This window comes from Felis catus, chromosome B1 (assembly GCF_018350175.1).
Source record: "Felis catus isolate Fca126 chromosome B1, F.catus_Fca126_mat1.0, whole genome shotgun sequence".
Taxonomy (NCBI): Eukaryota; Metazoa; Chordata; class Mammalia; order Carnivora; family Felidae; genus Felis; species Felis catus.
Window position 1 is genome coordinate 113,063,837 of NC_058371.1, and position 16,290 is coordinate 113,080,126.

Consider the following 16,290-nt stretch of genomic DNA (forward strand, 5'->3'; position numbering starts at 1 on the left):
TGATCAATTCTGTGACAGCCAGGGGAGAAGGGTGTGTGTGTGTGTGTGTGTGTGTGTGTGTGTGTGTGTGTGCACGTGTGCGTGTGAGAGAAAGAGAGAGAGAGAAATAGGTTTTGGCCCCATGATCTGTGCACACCAAAGCATTTAACTACTAGGAGGCCATGGATAGATAAGAATACACCGAATTACAGATTTTTTTTAAAACAAGTAAGGCAAAATCTAAGATATGAAATGATAATAGTAAGAGTGTGGTTGGGGAAGAAGCATGGTGTCACTCTCTCTGGGTTCAAATCCCAATTCCTCCAGAGTGTGACCTTGAACAAGATATTGTGACATTTCTGCAACTCAGCTTTTTAATCTATAAAATAGTAATAATAATCATACCTAGTTCATAGGGTTGTTGTGAAGATTAAATGAGATAATATGGGTAAAGCCAGAGTAGATAATTCTTTACATACTCAATAATTATAACTCTTTATATTATTTCTTTTTGTTGTTGTTGTTGTTGTTGTTGTTTATTTTTTTAAAGTAGTCTGCATGCCCAGCACAGAACCCAATGCAGGGCTTGAACTCATGTCCCTGAGATCAAGACCTGCGCTAAGATCAAGAGTCAGATGCTTAACCAACTGAACCACCCAGTTGCCCCTATTTCTATTATTTTTAAGGATGACAGCCTGTGGCATTGTCCTATTTTATTTCCAATGCAGCAGCCCATGCGGCTTCTAAAATGATTATTTCTAGCTCAGACCTCTTTCTTGAGAACTAGATCAATTCAAAGAAAAAAGAAAAAGACCCTAAGGCACAATGGGAATTAAGTGAGAAAACTGATTTAAAACATTGGGAATTTAGGGGCGCCTGGGTGGGTCAGTTGGTTAAGCGTCCGACTTCGGCTCAGGTCATGATCTCGCGGTTCGTGAGTTCGAGCCCCATGTCGGCATCTGTGCTGACAGCTCAGAGCCTGGAGCCTACTTCAGATTCTGTCTCCCACTGTCTCTGCCCCTCCCCTGCTTATGCTCTCTCTCTCTCTCTGTCTCTCTCTCTCTCTCTTTCTCAAAAATAAACATTAAAAAAAAATTTAAAACATTGGGAGTTTAGTTATAATAAACCAAAGGGAGCAGCCCCAGTGAAGACTGTCCCTTCCACCAAGGGAAAGGTAGGGCTTACAGCACCTAACGAAAACAACATGTACTTAGATATGATACCTCTTTAAAACTTGTTCAGCATATTATTTTGGGGAGAGAGTGACAAAGGGTGTTCTTTCCACTCTTTTTTTCCCCCAACTATTGTTTACTTGTTTATTTTTTTATAGAACAAATCTCTTATTTTCCGTTGTAGAATAGGCTATACAAAACATTTTTAGCGTATCTCTGGGCTTCTTGAAATTTCTTTTTTTTTTCAACTATTATTTATAAAACATCCTCTATGCACTGGGGGTGCAATGGAGAGGTGTCCTCCTGTCCTCGTAGGAGTAAGGAAATTTAGGAAGATGAATAATAAGTGACAGGTGAGGGAAATCTGTTATTCGCGAAAAGTTAACCAAGGCTAATCATGAGTGGGGCAGCAAAGGTGTTTCTGAAAGAAGGAAATTTGAGCTATTTCTCAGAGGATAAGGAAAATGAGCCCATGCAGAGAAGGATTGAAAGCATGTTTCCAGACATGCTGAAACGCCTGGAGGAAAGAGCAAACATGAAACCTTTGAACATGGCTGCAGCACAGAATGTAATACAGATAATGGCAAGAGATAAAGCTGAGAACCTTCTGTGAACAGCTGTGAACAGGTTAAATAAAGAAACTGGATTTTTATTATTGGCAACAGAATTGTTGATTGGTTTTAACCAAGGAATGGCATGACTGGGCTCTGATTTCTGAAGGGTTATGCTCCCTGCACCATGGAAAACAGAGGCAGGAACACTGATGAAGCGGACATTAGGGATGGATCGCTGCCAGATAGAGCAAGAGTGGTTCGATGGCAAGTGGGGAGATTGGTGGGAGCTGGAGGTTGATTTCATGGGGTGGGAGTGGGAAAGAGAGAGGAAAGGGTCATACCCAGATTTCTGCCTTGGGACATGGGGTGAGATGCCACCCACTGAAATAGGGGCACTGGAGTCAGGGAAAAGGGAGGTAAAAAGTTGGTAGGCCAATTATTTCCTTTGTGCCAGAGGCCCTTGAAAGAAATCTAAGTAGAAATGCTCAGAAGGCAGATAAATATATAGGCCTTAATAAGGAAATTTTCCACATGCCCACTGCAGGACCCTGAGCCTGGAGGGTGCAGACAGCAAGTAGGTGTGGCCCAGATGAGAGAACTGAGTGACCACCCTGAGGAAACTGGTCAGAAGTATCAGAAAACCATCCTGATGGTGAAACTGTGGCTCTACCGCTTGGCTTTGGGGCTCAGCCATTAGCTGCAACCAGCTCCTCTATAACCAGGCAATCCGAATCAATTAGCCATGGATTATTTAAACCAAAAAATGACTGCACTCTTCCTTATGAAGTTTTGTGGCCTTGCCCTTGGTCGGACAGTCTTCACTGGGGCTGCTCACTTTCATATGCTATGAATAAATCCCCAGTGTTTTAAATCAATTTTCTCTGTAGTTCAACTCTCACTGTGCCTCAGTCTCTCTTTTTTTCTTTTTGGTCTAGATCTCAAGAAAGTGGTCTGGCTAGAAAGAATAGAGTTAGGAGTCAAGCGGACTGCTGCGTAGGAAATAAAATAGGAAAATGGCATAGGTTGTAGGGCCCTTAGAGACTAACAAGGCACTTAGCCAGATGAGAGGTTCTGAGAAATCACGTGGGAAAAAGACACCTGTTTAATTTCATTTAACCCAGCCTGTCTAAACCATTTGATCCTGAAACTTTTTTGGCCCCAAATAATCCCATAAAACCCCACAGAACTAGTGTCTTTTAGAACATACTTTGATAAGTGATAGTTTAGGCATTTGGCATGAAGTAAGTTTATTGACACTCTCATGTGTATAAATACTTACATTTTATGTAAAAAATAATGTCAACCAGGTTACACGATTTTTCTCAGTTATCTCCCCACTGAAGTAATCTCGTGACTAAATGCCTTGCAAACCAAAGTACTATTACCATCCGCCCGTTGTAAGCCCGCTATCCAGAAGGAACTAACAAGCCTCTAGAGTAGTATGTCTTTAAACGTGAAGGCACTTTGGGAACCTGAAGGCAGCTCCATACCATCTTCCTAGGGGGGGACAATTGCATATTTTCGTCTAACCATACAATCAAGAGATTCACAGACCCTAAGTCCCACGTGAAGAATTCCTGCTCTGCCAGGCACTAAAACAATTTACACCTATTTAACGGTAGCTGAAGTAACAGCGTCCTTGAAGTCAAAACCTCTTCACACTTGGAGTATATATGAAGCCCAATCTTTGATCGATAACTGGAGCCAATATCACCAATGCCACCGTCTTCTAGATTTCAGGTTAGCCTGTAGCTCTGCAGCTGGCAGCAGCTTCCCAACCAAATGTTGTTATTTGCCAGATTGTTTGAAGCTGTTTTGTAATAAATCATTAGAGATTTTCTTCTGAAATTCATGCTTTCAGTTATCGTATTTGACTTCCCTATCAAAAAAAAAGCTGAGTAATAGTGAAGGATTCTGAAGAGTTAAAGTGTTTATGGTGGAAAGAACAACAGACTTAGCACCAGGCTTTTTTTCTCCTATAATCCATCATTAACAAGCTGTGTAATCTTGGAAAACGCACCCTACTTCTCTCGGCTTTAAACAGTTCAGTTATGAAATGAGCACAGTTATTGCTGACCTTTCTGTTTCACAATACTGCTGTGGACAAACCAATAAAATAGTGTTCATGAAAATACTTTGGAAACCATGAGGTTACACATAAATGTAAGAGGTGCTGATGGACATATCTGTAACTACTACAAATGACACTCAATAATCACAGTAGTTGTTGGTTCTAATTTTGTTGTGGGTAATCACCACATGGACAATGAGTCATATTTGAAGACAGCTTGAGTCCCTATTTCCCATGGAAGGTATCTGGCAGAATATCAGTTTCACTGTTCATGTGTGGAATATGGTCACCATCTCATTTATAACACTCCACCAGGTCGTTGCTATTTAATGTTACACTCCGACCCACAGATTAACTGTTTCCCACAATTTCTGCTTTACAAATTCAAGTATCAGTTTTTAAAAAATGACTTCTCTGGGGCCGCCTGGGTGGCTCCATTGGTTGAGCACGTGATTCTTGGTTTCAGCTCAGGTCATGATCTCACAGTTCGTGATGGTGCTGATGGCACTGAGACTGTTTGGGATCGCCTGTCTCCCTCTGTCTGCCTCTCTCTCCCCTGAACCCCCCTCTCCCTCTCTCAAAGATAAATAAACATTGGGGCGCCTGGGTGGCTCAGTCGGTTGAGCGTCCGACTTCGGCTCAGGTCATGATCTCACAGTCTGTGGGTTCGAGCCCCGCATCAGGCTCTGTGCTGACAGCTCAGAGCCTGGAGCCTGTTTCTAATCCTGTGTCTCTCTCTCTCTCTGCCCCTCTCCCAGTCTCACTTTGTCTCACTCTGTCTCCCAAAAATAAATAAATATTAAAAAAAATTTTTTTAAGTAAATAAACATTAAAAAAAAACTTATCTGACTAAACACTTTATCTCTTGGGATTTATGTTAGTCTTGGAAGTGCCTTATTACTTGCATTAAAAGCACAGTCATTACACAAATAAAATTATAGTTTTAAGTTTTTAAAGAAATCAGTTAAAAAGCACTTACACTATTAGTTACCTCCTTGAAGATGTAAGTAATAATAATGTCAATTCCCCTAGATTCTAGCCTCCCTTCAGCAATCTCGTGCCTGTCCTCCTGTTCAGTCTCCACAGCTCTGTTCAGGAGCTATGTCTAGGGCAGGAACAAACACATTTATATACTAACTGTGGCAGGGACTCACAGTCCCTACCATTTCCCACACTATTACCAAACCCTAGTGGCATCCAATAGATAGAAAGAAACAATTCCATCTCGGTTTCGGAACCTCACAAGGCTAATTGGGGATAAGATTAAATGTATGTCAAAACCTGCTTGAAATTAAGCTTGTACATATAGCAAAAGTTAGTATAATATCATTCACATGGTAGATAAGCCATATTGAGGAGCCTACCTAAAAAAGGTATGTGCTAAAGAATTCAAACAGAGAAGCCTACATTTAAAAGTAGAAATTTGGGACTATGACCAGATTCAGTCAATCCACTCATTGTATTAACGTTATCTAAAATTCTTCATTTATAAATAAATCAGCAACCACTGAATATAGGGTGGTTTAAATAAATTAATAATATATACATACCAGACATGGTCCCTGCCTGCACGGCATTTATAATTAAGCAGGAGAGAAAACAAAAAAGAAAGCAAAGTAATATGTAACTACACCTTGGGGTGAGTTCAGTGAAGGGTGTACTGAGAAAAAAAATAGGTAATAAGGGGTAGGGCCCTCGCCTCCTCTTGACTGGATGACCAGAGACTGCCTATCTGAGGACATACTGAAGCTCGGAATTGAAAGGAAGTCTAGGAAGAGAAAGGAGTGACTCCAAAAGCCTAAAGACGTGAAGGGGATGGCATGTCATAACAACTATGGAAAGACTTGAGTCAGAATCCAGTGAGGAACAGAGTGTTAGATAAGTTTCATCAAATATTGATCAACCTGGTAAAATGTTACATTTCAGTCTAAAGGCACAGGAAAGCTTTTGAAGGGTTTTAGGCACGGGAGTTAATGGATCAGATTAGCTATTTAAGGTCAAGAGGCAAGAACAGAAAGATTAGTTGATTGGCCACTACAACAGAACAGGCAAGAAATGCTGGTTGTTTGGACGATGGTGGTGGCAGTAGAGAAGAGAAATGGATATTTGAGATGTATTTAGGAGGTAGACTGGAAAGGGTTTGGTGGTAGATTGGAAATTGGGGGTGAGGCAGTGGGAGGAATCAAGGATGGCCCCTAAGTGTCTGGCTTGAGCAGGTGGACAGGTGGGGACTAAGTGCCAGACCCTGTTCAAGGTCAAAGATAACTCACCAGGTGCCCAAGCATCACTCTCTGCCTTGGGCTGTAAAAGTGGATGCACTACTTTGGTTCCACCAGGTGGTACAAATGATGGATTGAGGTTGATTCTAACCATATCCTTCCCAGTGTGTTTGTTAGCTATCCAAATTGTCTTCTTTTTCCATGTTGAATAGAAGATACGATCACCAAAAAGGGACATTGCAAACAAACTGTGCCTTCAAAAAAAACAAAAACAAAAAACAGAAAAAAAAAACCCATAAATAATAGCAGAACACTTCTTCCTGGGCTTATTAACATTTCACTTCATTTCAGTGTATTGACTAAATTTTAATTACCTACCTTTCCAATGGTTTCTCCTTTAGGTTTAGAAGCAGATGTTAAATTTAAAATTTTATTTATGTAGTCATAATCTGAATTAATGGGATATGATTTCTAGCTTAAACTTCATTGTCTCATTCTTTTGCTAATCAGCACTTAAGTGTGATGAAAATAAAACAAAGAAGAAAATAGGAATTGTGTAAGAGTGCATTCTGGTTGTATCCATTTCACACTTGACTAATTTCTGCCTCTTACCAGAAGCAGGAGAGTCAGTTACAGGCAAGACAGTAAATCAAATGAAACATAGGTGCTTCACAAATACATGACATAGTAATTCAAAAAAAAACAAAACAAAACTGTAACCAACATGTGAGAACTTACCAGATGCCCAAACTCTGTTAATTATTTTTATTTGCATTTCTTTACTTAATTAATTTTACTAAATTTCACAATAATCCCAAAAAATAGCTACTGCTATTATCCGCACGTTAAAGGAAACTGAGAAGTCATGTGACCTTCCTATAAGTGGTTAATCTTTTATTATATTATAGGACATTATTATATTATAGGACATTATCCTAATATAGGATATCATTTTCTTATATTATAGGACAAGTCACTTGTCCTATAAATGGTAAATCTAGGACTGGTTCTCAAGTCTTTTGGACGCCCCAGTCTGTGCTAAACCACTGGACAAACTTCAAACAGCAATGGTTTTTTACGCCAAAAGCACAACTTACTGCGTAAGGTGTTTGTTAAAATGTACAGAACCTCCATCATAATTACAGGAACAAATATAAGAATTGCTTCCGTCTCTATTGTTCTGAATCCAAAAAAGCCGTTTATCAAGCACATCCAGTGACACAGCGGTTATTCTTTCTGACGTCTCTAACAGAATCTTCACTTCCACACCATTGAGATCTGCTCTGTGGAGGCTGCCAGCCACCTCTGAAGACCAAAATATAAACCTGAGAGCAAGCACATTACATAGACACATAACTGAATGTAAAGTCACTTAAATGGCCAACTCTTTCAGTGTTTCAGATGCCCCCAGGAGGAGCGTGACTATTTTGAGTGAAATTACAATTCAACAAACATTTACTGCCCTGCTGTGGAAATTCCATGTGATTTCAAGTTAAAAAAGCAATTGTGCTTGCACAGCAGCAAATCACGGTACTCAAAAAAGCGCTATTTGTACAGGGAGCCTGCCTTGGTTCAAATTCAGGCCAGTTTCTCAATGAGAAGGTCCTTTTGAGTTCAAAATACTATGATTCCAGGAACTACCATCAGAGTTTTGAAATACATTTCAGTGTCTGAAAACAGCAGTTACCTTTCTACTGGATCAATTGCTACATTTGCAGGATATTTTAAGGCGCTTAAGAGAACACGGGAATTGTTTCCTTTCATGTCTGTTACTGTAATGATTCCTTCCTGTTGATTTGACCAAATAAGTTCTTCATTTATCCAATTTATTGCCATTCCTGAAACATTTTTCTCTATATTGCATACTGTCTGTAAAATCAAATTTCAAAATATTAATATTTTCTCATTCACATAACCATTGTTTTCATCTTTATGTATAAAAATCTATTCTTTTAGGTACTTGTCATTTTTGTGCACTCACAAGATCTTAACATATGGCACAGTTAGGGTGCCATTGTTTTGACCGAGCAATGTTAACCCTACCACACGAATATTTCTGGGCATAGGATTTATACATTAGTTTTAAAGTGGAAAACTATCCTATGCTTATTGAAATTAGGCAATCAACCGTAATGTACTAATAATTTCAACCATAATAACAGTGGGATTTCCAAGCTATTTTAAAGACACTTTATCCATTTGCTAATGGAATTTTCCATATCCTCACCTGAACCCAATTCTAAGCTCTGTGAGATTCTAAAGATGTCCTTGACATTTGTGCACAGAACTTTAAAATAAATGAATTTCTTGGGGCGCCTGGGTGGCTCAGTCGGTTGGGCGTCCGACTTCGGCTCAGGTCCTGATCTCACTCAGGTCATGATCTCACGGTTTGTGAGTTCAAGCCCTGAGGTGGGCTCTGTGCTGACAGCTCGGAGCCTGGAGCCTGCTTCTGATTCTGTCTCCCTCTCTCTCTGTGCCCCTCCCCCGCTCACACTCTGTCTCTCTGTCTCTCAAAAATAAATAAACATTAAAAAAAATTTTTTTAATAAAATAAATGAATTTCTCATTAGAGTCCCACTTTCATAGCCCCTCCTCTTCCATCAGGCCCCTCCCTTTCTATAGGTCCTCAGTGCCCTCATACTATGACCCTATGGCCCAAAGTGAGGGCTTCTCTTTATGCCCTTGGGTAGGAGAGCCTCCTGCTCTCTCATGGTAAAAATGGCCAAACAAAAATGTCTGTTATCTCCTAATTCCAGGGCATGCAGGTAAACCAGTTAGTCTTCCTAGGGGGTGGAGGGAGGGGGGTGGGGAGAAGCCCTGGTATGTGAGGTTGCAGGTTTCCTTGGCTTGTAAATATTGCCACCATCGCTGATTTCCAGCCACTGACATGACTTGACTGAACTTGGAATGGGCAGAGATCAAAAATCTCACGAGCTTGTACTGTTCCTATACCTCACACAAAGTAATCTAGCCAATCCACTTAACCAGTTGCTAGTATCTTAATATGTAAGCTTACCCAGGTAAATTGTATTTTAACAGGTGTCCTTTTTAAATAATGTTTTAATCCAAAGACCGGAAAACCATGGTGGATTTTAGGCATCAGGTCAATCCTCTCCTAATGACTTGACACAAAGTCACAACTGTTTAATTTTTTTTCCTAGTCTGTGACAGGAAACCCTCCAGATTTTGAGACTCAAGATTTTGAAACTGTTCTTCTACGGATAGTTGGAGAATATTGAGTAGTCAGCCTTGCTAAAGGTGACATTAGTAAGTATCAGAGACGTGATAAAAGAGATTAGCACTTAATTGAAGCTTTTAAGAATAACTGGAGGGAGAAAGGTTTGGTTTAAAGAAAAACAAACAAAACAATGAGCACTTTGTGCTGGGAATAAATGCTTAAGGTTTCTCCAGTCACATGTCTCTATAATCCACCTCTCAGGAATTGAGAGAACATTCCTCCTGCGACTCATTTAAGGGCTCCATCAGTTAGGGAAAAAGACTAAAGATCTTTTGTATGTACTTGAAGCAAAATACTCCATATCTGACACCTGCTTTCTTGTTTTTTTTCCACAGTGCAAACACCTTAAGAATCAAAAAAGGTTTTCCTCCTAAATATCAGGTACTAAAACCCATGACAGACATTTAGACAAAACAGGTTCCCAACTCCAGCACAACTGACATTTGGGGCCAGATAATGCCTTGTTGTGGGGGCCATCCTGTATATTGTAGCATGTTTTGTAGCATCCCTGGCCTCTATCCACTAGATGCTACTACCTCATTCTCCCGCTTTCCCAATCCAGATGTGAAAACCAAAAATGTTTCCAGACACTGCCAAATATCCCCTGAGTGACAAAATTGCCCTCAGCTGAGAACCACTGGAAGCAATCATGTAAATAATCTGTACTTAATGAACTTACATATTTTCAAAATTACATTCACATCCTATTCCTTTGGGGGCTTCTGAATATCAGTGCCACGTTTATGGGCTTATTTAGTAACATACCACAGATACAGATTAAATAAATATCTCTGAGGTGCCTGGGTGGCTCAGTCAGTTAAGCATCCCACTCTTGCTTTAGGTCAGTTCATGATCTCATGGTTCATGAGTTGGAGTCTTGCCTCAGGCTGTGCATCAACAGCATGGGCCTGCTTGGCATTCTCTCTCTCCTCCCTCTCTCTTCCCCTTTCTCTCTCTCTCTCTCTCCTTCAAAATAAATAAATGAGGTTTTTTAAAAAAATTTTTTTAACGTTTATTTATTTTTGAGACAGGGAGAGACAGAGCATGAACGGGGGAGGGCCAGAGAGAGAGGGAGACACAGAATCTGAAACAGGCTCCAGGCTCTGAGCTGTCAGCACAGAGCCCGACGCGGGGCTCGAACTCATGGACCGCGAGATCATGACCTGAGCCGAAGCCGGATGCCTAACCGACTAAGCCACCCAGGCGCCCCTGAATGAGCTTTAAAATAAATAAAGAAATATCCACAAATGCCAGAAACATTTGAATTGGAATGTAATTTTCACTCATCTATACATTGCAAATTAACTATATCATGTTTGTCAGCCTATACAGAAATCCCTCAAATGCTTCGGGAAATGTACTTTACCTCCTGCCTTGTCCCATTCAGAAAAACTCTTTGCAAAAGTTGCCGTTCTAGATCTACCCAATAGAGTCTTTCCTTATAGTAATGAAAATCCATGATCACTGATACACCAGCATCAGCCACCAACTGCTCATAATTAGTTCCGTCCAGGTCAATCCTAAAGATACTGCCTCCATGGGAGAAAATTAAGAAGGGTTCAGGACCTGTGTGGGAAGAAAGACATTTTCAGGATTTTGTCTGATTTAGATAAAGCATTTTCCCATGACAGCTAATACAAGTAGACTTAATTCTTAATTACTGTTTTTATATTTATTTTTATGTTTACTTATTTTAGAGAGAGACACAGAGTGTGATGGGGGGGGGGGCAGGGCAGAGAGAGAGGGAGACACAGAATCTGAAGCAGGCCCCAGGCTCTGAGCTGTCAGCACAGAGCCTGATGTAGGGCTTGAACTCACAAACTATGAGATCATGACCTGAGCTGAAGTCAGATGCTTAACCGACTGAGCCACCCAAGTGCCCCTGGTTTTGTATTTTAAATGAAGACAGTTGTATAGAGAACAAGTTCCTGTAGGTATTCCTACTTAATTTTATAAATTGTCTTCTTCACAAATTGTACGAAATGAACATTGCCAATTATGAAAAAAAGAACTACTTGAAGAGAAAACCACTTTCTACTCTGATCTACAAGATGCCATTTTATGTTAAAAAAGAAACCACCTGTTTTCTATTGTGGATAGGGTCTATATGAAGGTAACTTTTAATTATATAAATTGGAAATAATATTACAGATATTATCATTTTGGAAATGGAGCCCACCTCCTCTTCCTACCTAATGAACAGAAAGAACTTTGGAGTAATGACATAGAAGATGATGGAAAGAAGAGGTCTTAAGTGGAAACAGGAAAAACCGAAATGCCAGCCTGTGAAAGCTCCGAGATGCTTTGTCTCTGTTTGCATCACCACATAAAATCCAGCATGCCCAGTTCAATCTGAATTGCATGTATGTTGCATGGGACATACTTACACTAAAAAAATTATTTCACGTTTATCTGAAATTCAAATTTAACTAGTTGCCCTATATTTTTATCTGCTAAATTTGGGTGGTAGACTGCACTGGAGTTTTGATTGCTGCAGGGCCTTGCCCAGGGCCCTAACCCTATCATCTCCTGTTCCAGGTGATGCCACCTTCCCTCTCAGACTCCCAAGTATCCAACACCTGCTTTGGGAACCTGATACCTTTCTTTGGAAACCTCAGCACATATTGACTGACTCTGCACAGAGCTTGCCTTTGATGCTTCAAGATAATGCCAGAGAATAGCTTCGTCCCCTGCAGCCAGATTAGTCGCCTTGGTCTCTTCTGCCTGAGCGTGAGAAGGCTCCTTCAGCCCTGCCTTTAGATAACTCTGGAACCTCTGGGATGAGTGGGGGATTGGAGATGAATGCTAACATATTCTTGCTTCTCCGCGAGGTTCACATTATTCTCACATATTATTCACACTGCATCCACACTAGACTTTAATACCTTAATGTGACATAGTGAACGTGTTCATTGTTCTAAAGATTAAACGGAATGAGGGGTACCTGGGTGGCTCAGTCGGTTAAGCGTCTGAATTCAGCTCAGGTCATATGCTCATGGTCCATGAGTTCAAGCCCCGCGTTGGGCTCTGTGCTGACAGCTCAGACCCTGGAGCCTGCTTCAGATTCTGTGTCTCCCTCTCTCTCTGCCCCTCCCCTGCTCATGTTCTGTCTCTCTCTGTCTCAAAAATAAGTAAACATTAAAAAAAAAAAAGATTAAACGTAATGATGGATTAATACCCTCTTACTCAGGAATTATGTTCTAAGGTCAGAGAACATTAACTCCACCTTAGAGGACATCAGAATAGATACAAGAGGAAGGAAGGGGTGCAAGATCATGAGAGTTTGAAATCGGTCCTGGCATGAATGTCTAGGAGAATTAGCTCAAATCACTCTTCCCATATCTTTCACACAACAGAAGACTCCTGCACAGATACAGAGGACAGTCCATTTCCTATTGCCACTCCAGCTGTGGAACCAGAAGTATCATAGAAGAAATGGGAAGACGGCACTGGACTGAGAGCCAGGAGACCTTATTTCTAGTCCTGGCGCCATAGCTTCCCTGCACAGGACCTCACCGCTACATCAGAGGATTATTGAGGAAAGAAATGAAATTTTATATGGGAAAGTATTTTATTAATTATGGAGCACTACACAAATATAATTTGCCACTGCCGATTCCCACAACCAAGGTCTCACTATATAGGTTTGTGCCACTGTTCAGCTTTGAACCCCTGGATGAGAACGTTGATGTAACTCAACTATCCCACAGCAATGTGTCCTGGAGGAAAAGAAGTCATATAGCAAAAGGCACCCTAAGCTCATAGCTACTGATCTGTGGGCCTGTAGATTTTTTGCTAGGAGTCCTCTTTTTGAAATGTGTATCATGTACTCTCTATAAATTGAATAAATGCACCCAATACGTATTATTAATTTTCTTATGTGCTGATACTTGATACATGAATGATACATTTATTCATTCAATAAAACTTATTTATTTAAAAGTATTACTAAATGGGGGCACCTGGCTGGGTAGTCAGAAGAGCATATGACTTTTGGTCTCAGGGTCATGAGTGCAAGCCCCACACTGGGTGTTGAGAATACAAAAAAAATAAATAAGACTTAAAAAAAAAAAACAAATAGGGGCACCTGGGTGGCTCAGTCGATTGGACATCCAATTTCAGCTTAGGTCATGATCTCCTGGCTCGTGAGTCCAAGCCCAGCGTCAGGCTCTGTGCTGACAGCTCAGAGCCTGGAGCTTGCTTCAGATTCTCTGTCTCCCTCTGTCTCTCTGTATCCCACCCCCTGCCGCTCTCTCTCTCTGTCTCTTTCAAAAATGAATAAACATTGAAAAAAATTTTTTTAAATAAATAAAAGTATTACTGAATGGGAGCTTTCCAGTTTTAAAAAAAAAGGAGAAAGAAAGGTACTTTAAAAATTTTAGACAGAATATAGCACAACACTTTGTACATAACAGGTACTCAAAATTTTTGAATAAAAAAGTAATAAAGAAATAATTGTAATTTGCTAATTTGTCTGGCCTTTACCAAAGGAACAAAGCCAAAGACACCAGCAGATCTATCAAATTCATAAAAGCAGAGTCAATCCTACAGTGGTTATTTTACTAATAGCAATAATAATAATAATAATAATAACAACAACAAACTTCCACATCTTGATCTCATTTATCCTTAATATAACACCATGAGCTAGATGGGCCAGATATTACAATGAATAAATCAAAGAGAAATCTGAAGAATACTTAGATCCATAAAACACAAACCATAACATTAACTTCAGTAACTTTTCAAAAAACAGAAACTATTTATTACAGTACTAAGTATGAATTAATGAATTTACTCTTCCGATTTTTCCCATTCACTGGTGAATCATAGATAGCATCCTCTTGGAACTAAAAAGATCCTAAACATTACCTATCAGTGTTTCCTAAAATTGTCCAAAAGAATCCGAATGTTGTGTGTGTGTGTGTGTGTGTGTGTGTCTTTTGCAGACCCCTTCCTTTAAGATTCCAATTTAGTATAAGGGCTGGGCTGAGGGTGAGACATTCCAGATGATTCTTACATCTTGGTGAACTGGAAATCATAAATCTAGTTCAGATGAGGAAATCCAATGATGTTTCCCAACGGCCACCACTAGTTGGTGCCCAATTAGCAGCCCAATATCACCCTCTTTCCTGCCTTGGTCTGGATTGCTATATGTTAAGACATTACAATCTTCATTTTGCTTATGTAACTGGTTTTAATTCCACTTCCCTCAAAACATTGTTCATTCCCCCCCTACACTGTTGGCATCATTTTGTGTAACTGTAGGGCCTGGGTGAGTATTTGTAGACATGAAATGTAACATGATTCTTTTAAAAATGAAAGACTTTGAAAATTAGGCTTGGTAAAATAGTCATTCTGTATTACCACAGGAAATGATAAATAAGTTAGGGTTTTTAAGACCTGTCAAAGACTCTGTAAACATCAGTGTGTGGGACAATTTGTGGATCTGAATGTCAGCAGAATGTGCATGTTGGAACAGCTAAAGTTTCCCGTGGCAAAACCTATGGTGTTTATTTTGGGTGCCATTCAGTAAAAGGGAAGTGCACAGAAAATCAAACATTACTTCTAAGGAGTACAAACCCCAAAACAGCAAACCGGTCACAGCAAATCAATTGAAGCCTCTGACTTCTCAGCCTGGGGATTAGCAGGGGGATCTGCAGAAATTACAAAGGAGGCCAGAATGCTTGGAGCATCCTGAAGATGTTCATTAGTGACTCCAAGAGCTGGTTCAGAGGTCAATTAGGAAAAGCATGTTTTGATTGAAGTGGGCGGTAGAAACAGAATTATTTCACAACAGTCCCTTTTTCACCTGCTCTGAGCTGGTGGGAGAGGTCCCACACAGGTAAATGGGAAAAAGGAAGCCAAGCTCTTCTGCCCCCTGGGGGCAAAGACCCACAGAACCTAGTTATATAAATGATCCTGGCAATCAGATTAACAAAAAATCCTGGGCTTCTCTCAGGCCCATATGGCACCCTGCTCTCCCCACCACAGGCTTTCTGCTCTAAATCTGGAAACAGACTTCAGGTTCACAGGACAGACAGTGAAAAGGAAGCTCCAGACCTCCAGGATTCAACAACACCATGCAGAAAGAAGGTAGATTTAAAGTGATGGACCTGATGACATAAGAAAGCTTGACACCTTTCACTGCTCCTACCATAAACCCCTAAGAAGAGTTATTTATTACTGCCTCTCAAGAGGCTGACTTGAGGGGCAACTTGGGTTTTATGAACCACAGAAAGTTTTATTTCATTCTAAAAGACTATCCCCATCTCTTTTGGTGGACAATCATAGCTTTTTTCTCAGCTTATTCATTAGTGTCAAAATTCAAGGCAGGTGAGAGAGAGACCAAGTGACCCAGAAATAATAACATCCAGAAAGGGGAGCCAGAGAGGTGAATTTAAATCTTAATTCTGAAAGACAAGCCTAGGGGCCCAATTTTGCTTTCTGAAAAATGCGAACGAAGTTTGCCACCCTAGTCCCAGAGTGGTGGTAGACATGTGTCATCTAAAGCAGAAAATAGCCCCTACCTAACCCTCAATCCGATTCTCATCCTCAACCTTAAGAGGTCTTCCAGGTTCTCAGGATGGTAACTGGGACAAGAAGGTTATGCAGATTTTTTTTTCAACAGGACTTCTCACCCTTTAATGTGCCATTACACTTTTTGATACTCCAAGAAGGTAGGTGGTGAGTATCACCAGAACAGCAATAGCCAACATCTTGGGTGTTATCTCTTAGGGTAGCACATTGAATGTATTGTTTCATTTAGTTGGATAATACCAGGAGGTGGGTTCTCAGTGTTTTATTGTACAGAAGAAGAGACTGAAGTTTAGAGCAGTTAACGTGACATAGTCACTGGCCAATAAGTAACAGATTAATTATTTATAAATAATAAAGCCATGTCTTTCTGATCACATAGTCTGGCTTTTAAACATCATGCTGTACTGCTTATCTCTAACTGAATTTAACAAGAACTAGGGTCTCATAGTTCAATTGTATCAAGAAACCCACTTTGGGAAACACTGCTCTAGGCATGTTCACCCTAAGGCCAGATTCT

General features: G+C 40.3%; 1 protein-coding gene across 1 annotated transcript in view; it reads right to left on the reverse strand.

Annotated features, from left to right (window-relative positions):
• Positions 1–16,290, reverse strand: part of EGF (epidermal growth factor) — a 96,151-nt gene that overhangs the window by 60,427 nt on the left and 19,434 nt on the right. Inside the window, 4 exon segments of the mRNA NM_001009381.1 lie at positions 6,047–6,249; positions 7,093–7,320; positions 7,683–7,864; positions 10,600–10,799. Coding sequence (NP_001009381.1) covers positions 6,047–6,249; positions 7,093–7,320; positions 7,683–7,864; positions 10,600–10,799 — 813 coding nt within the window.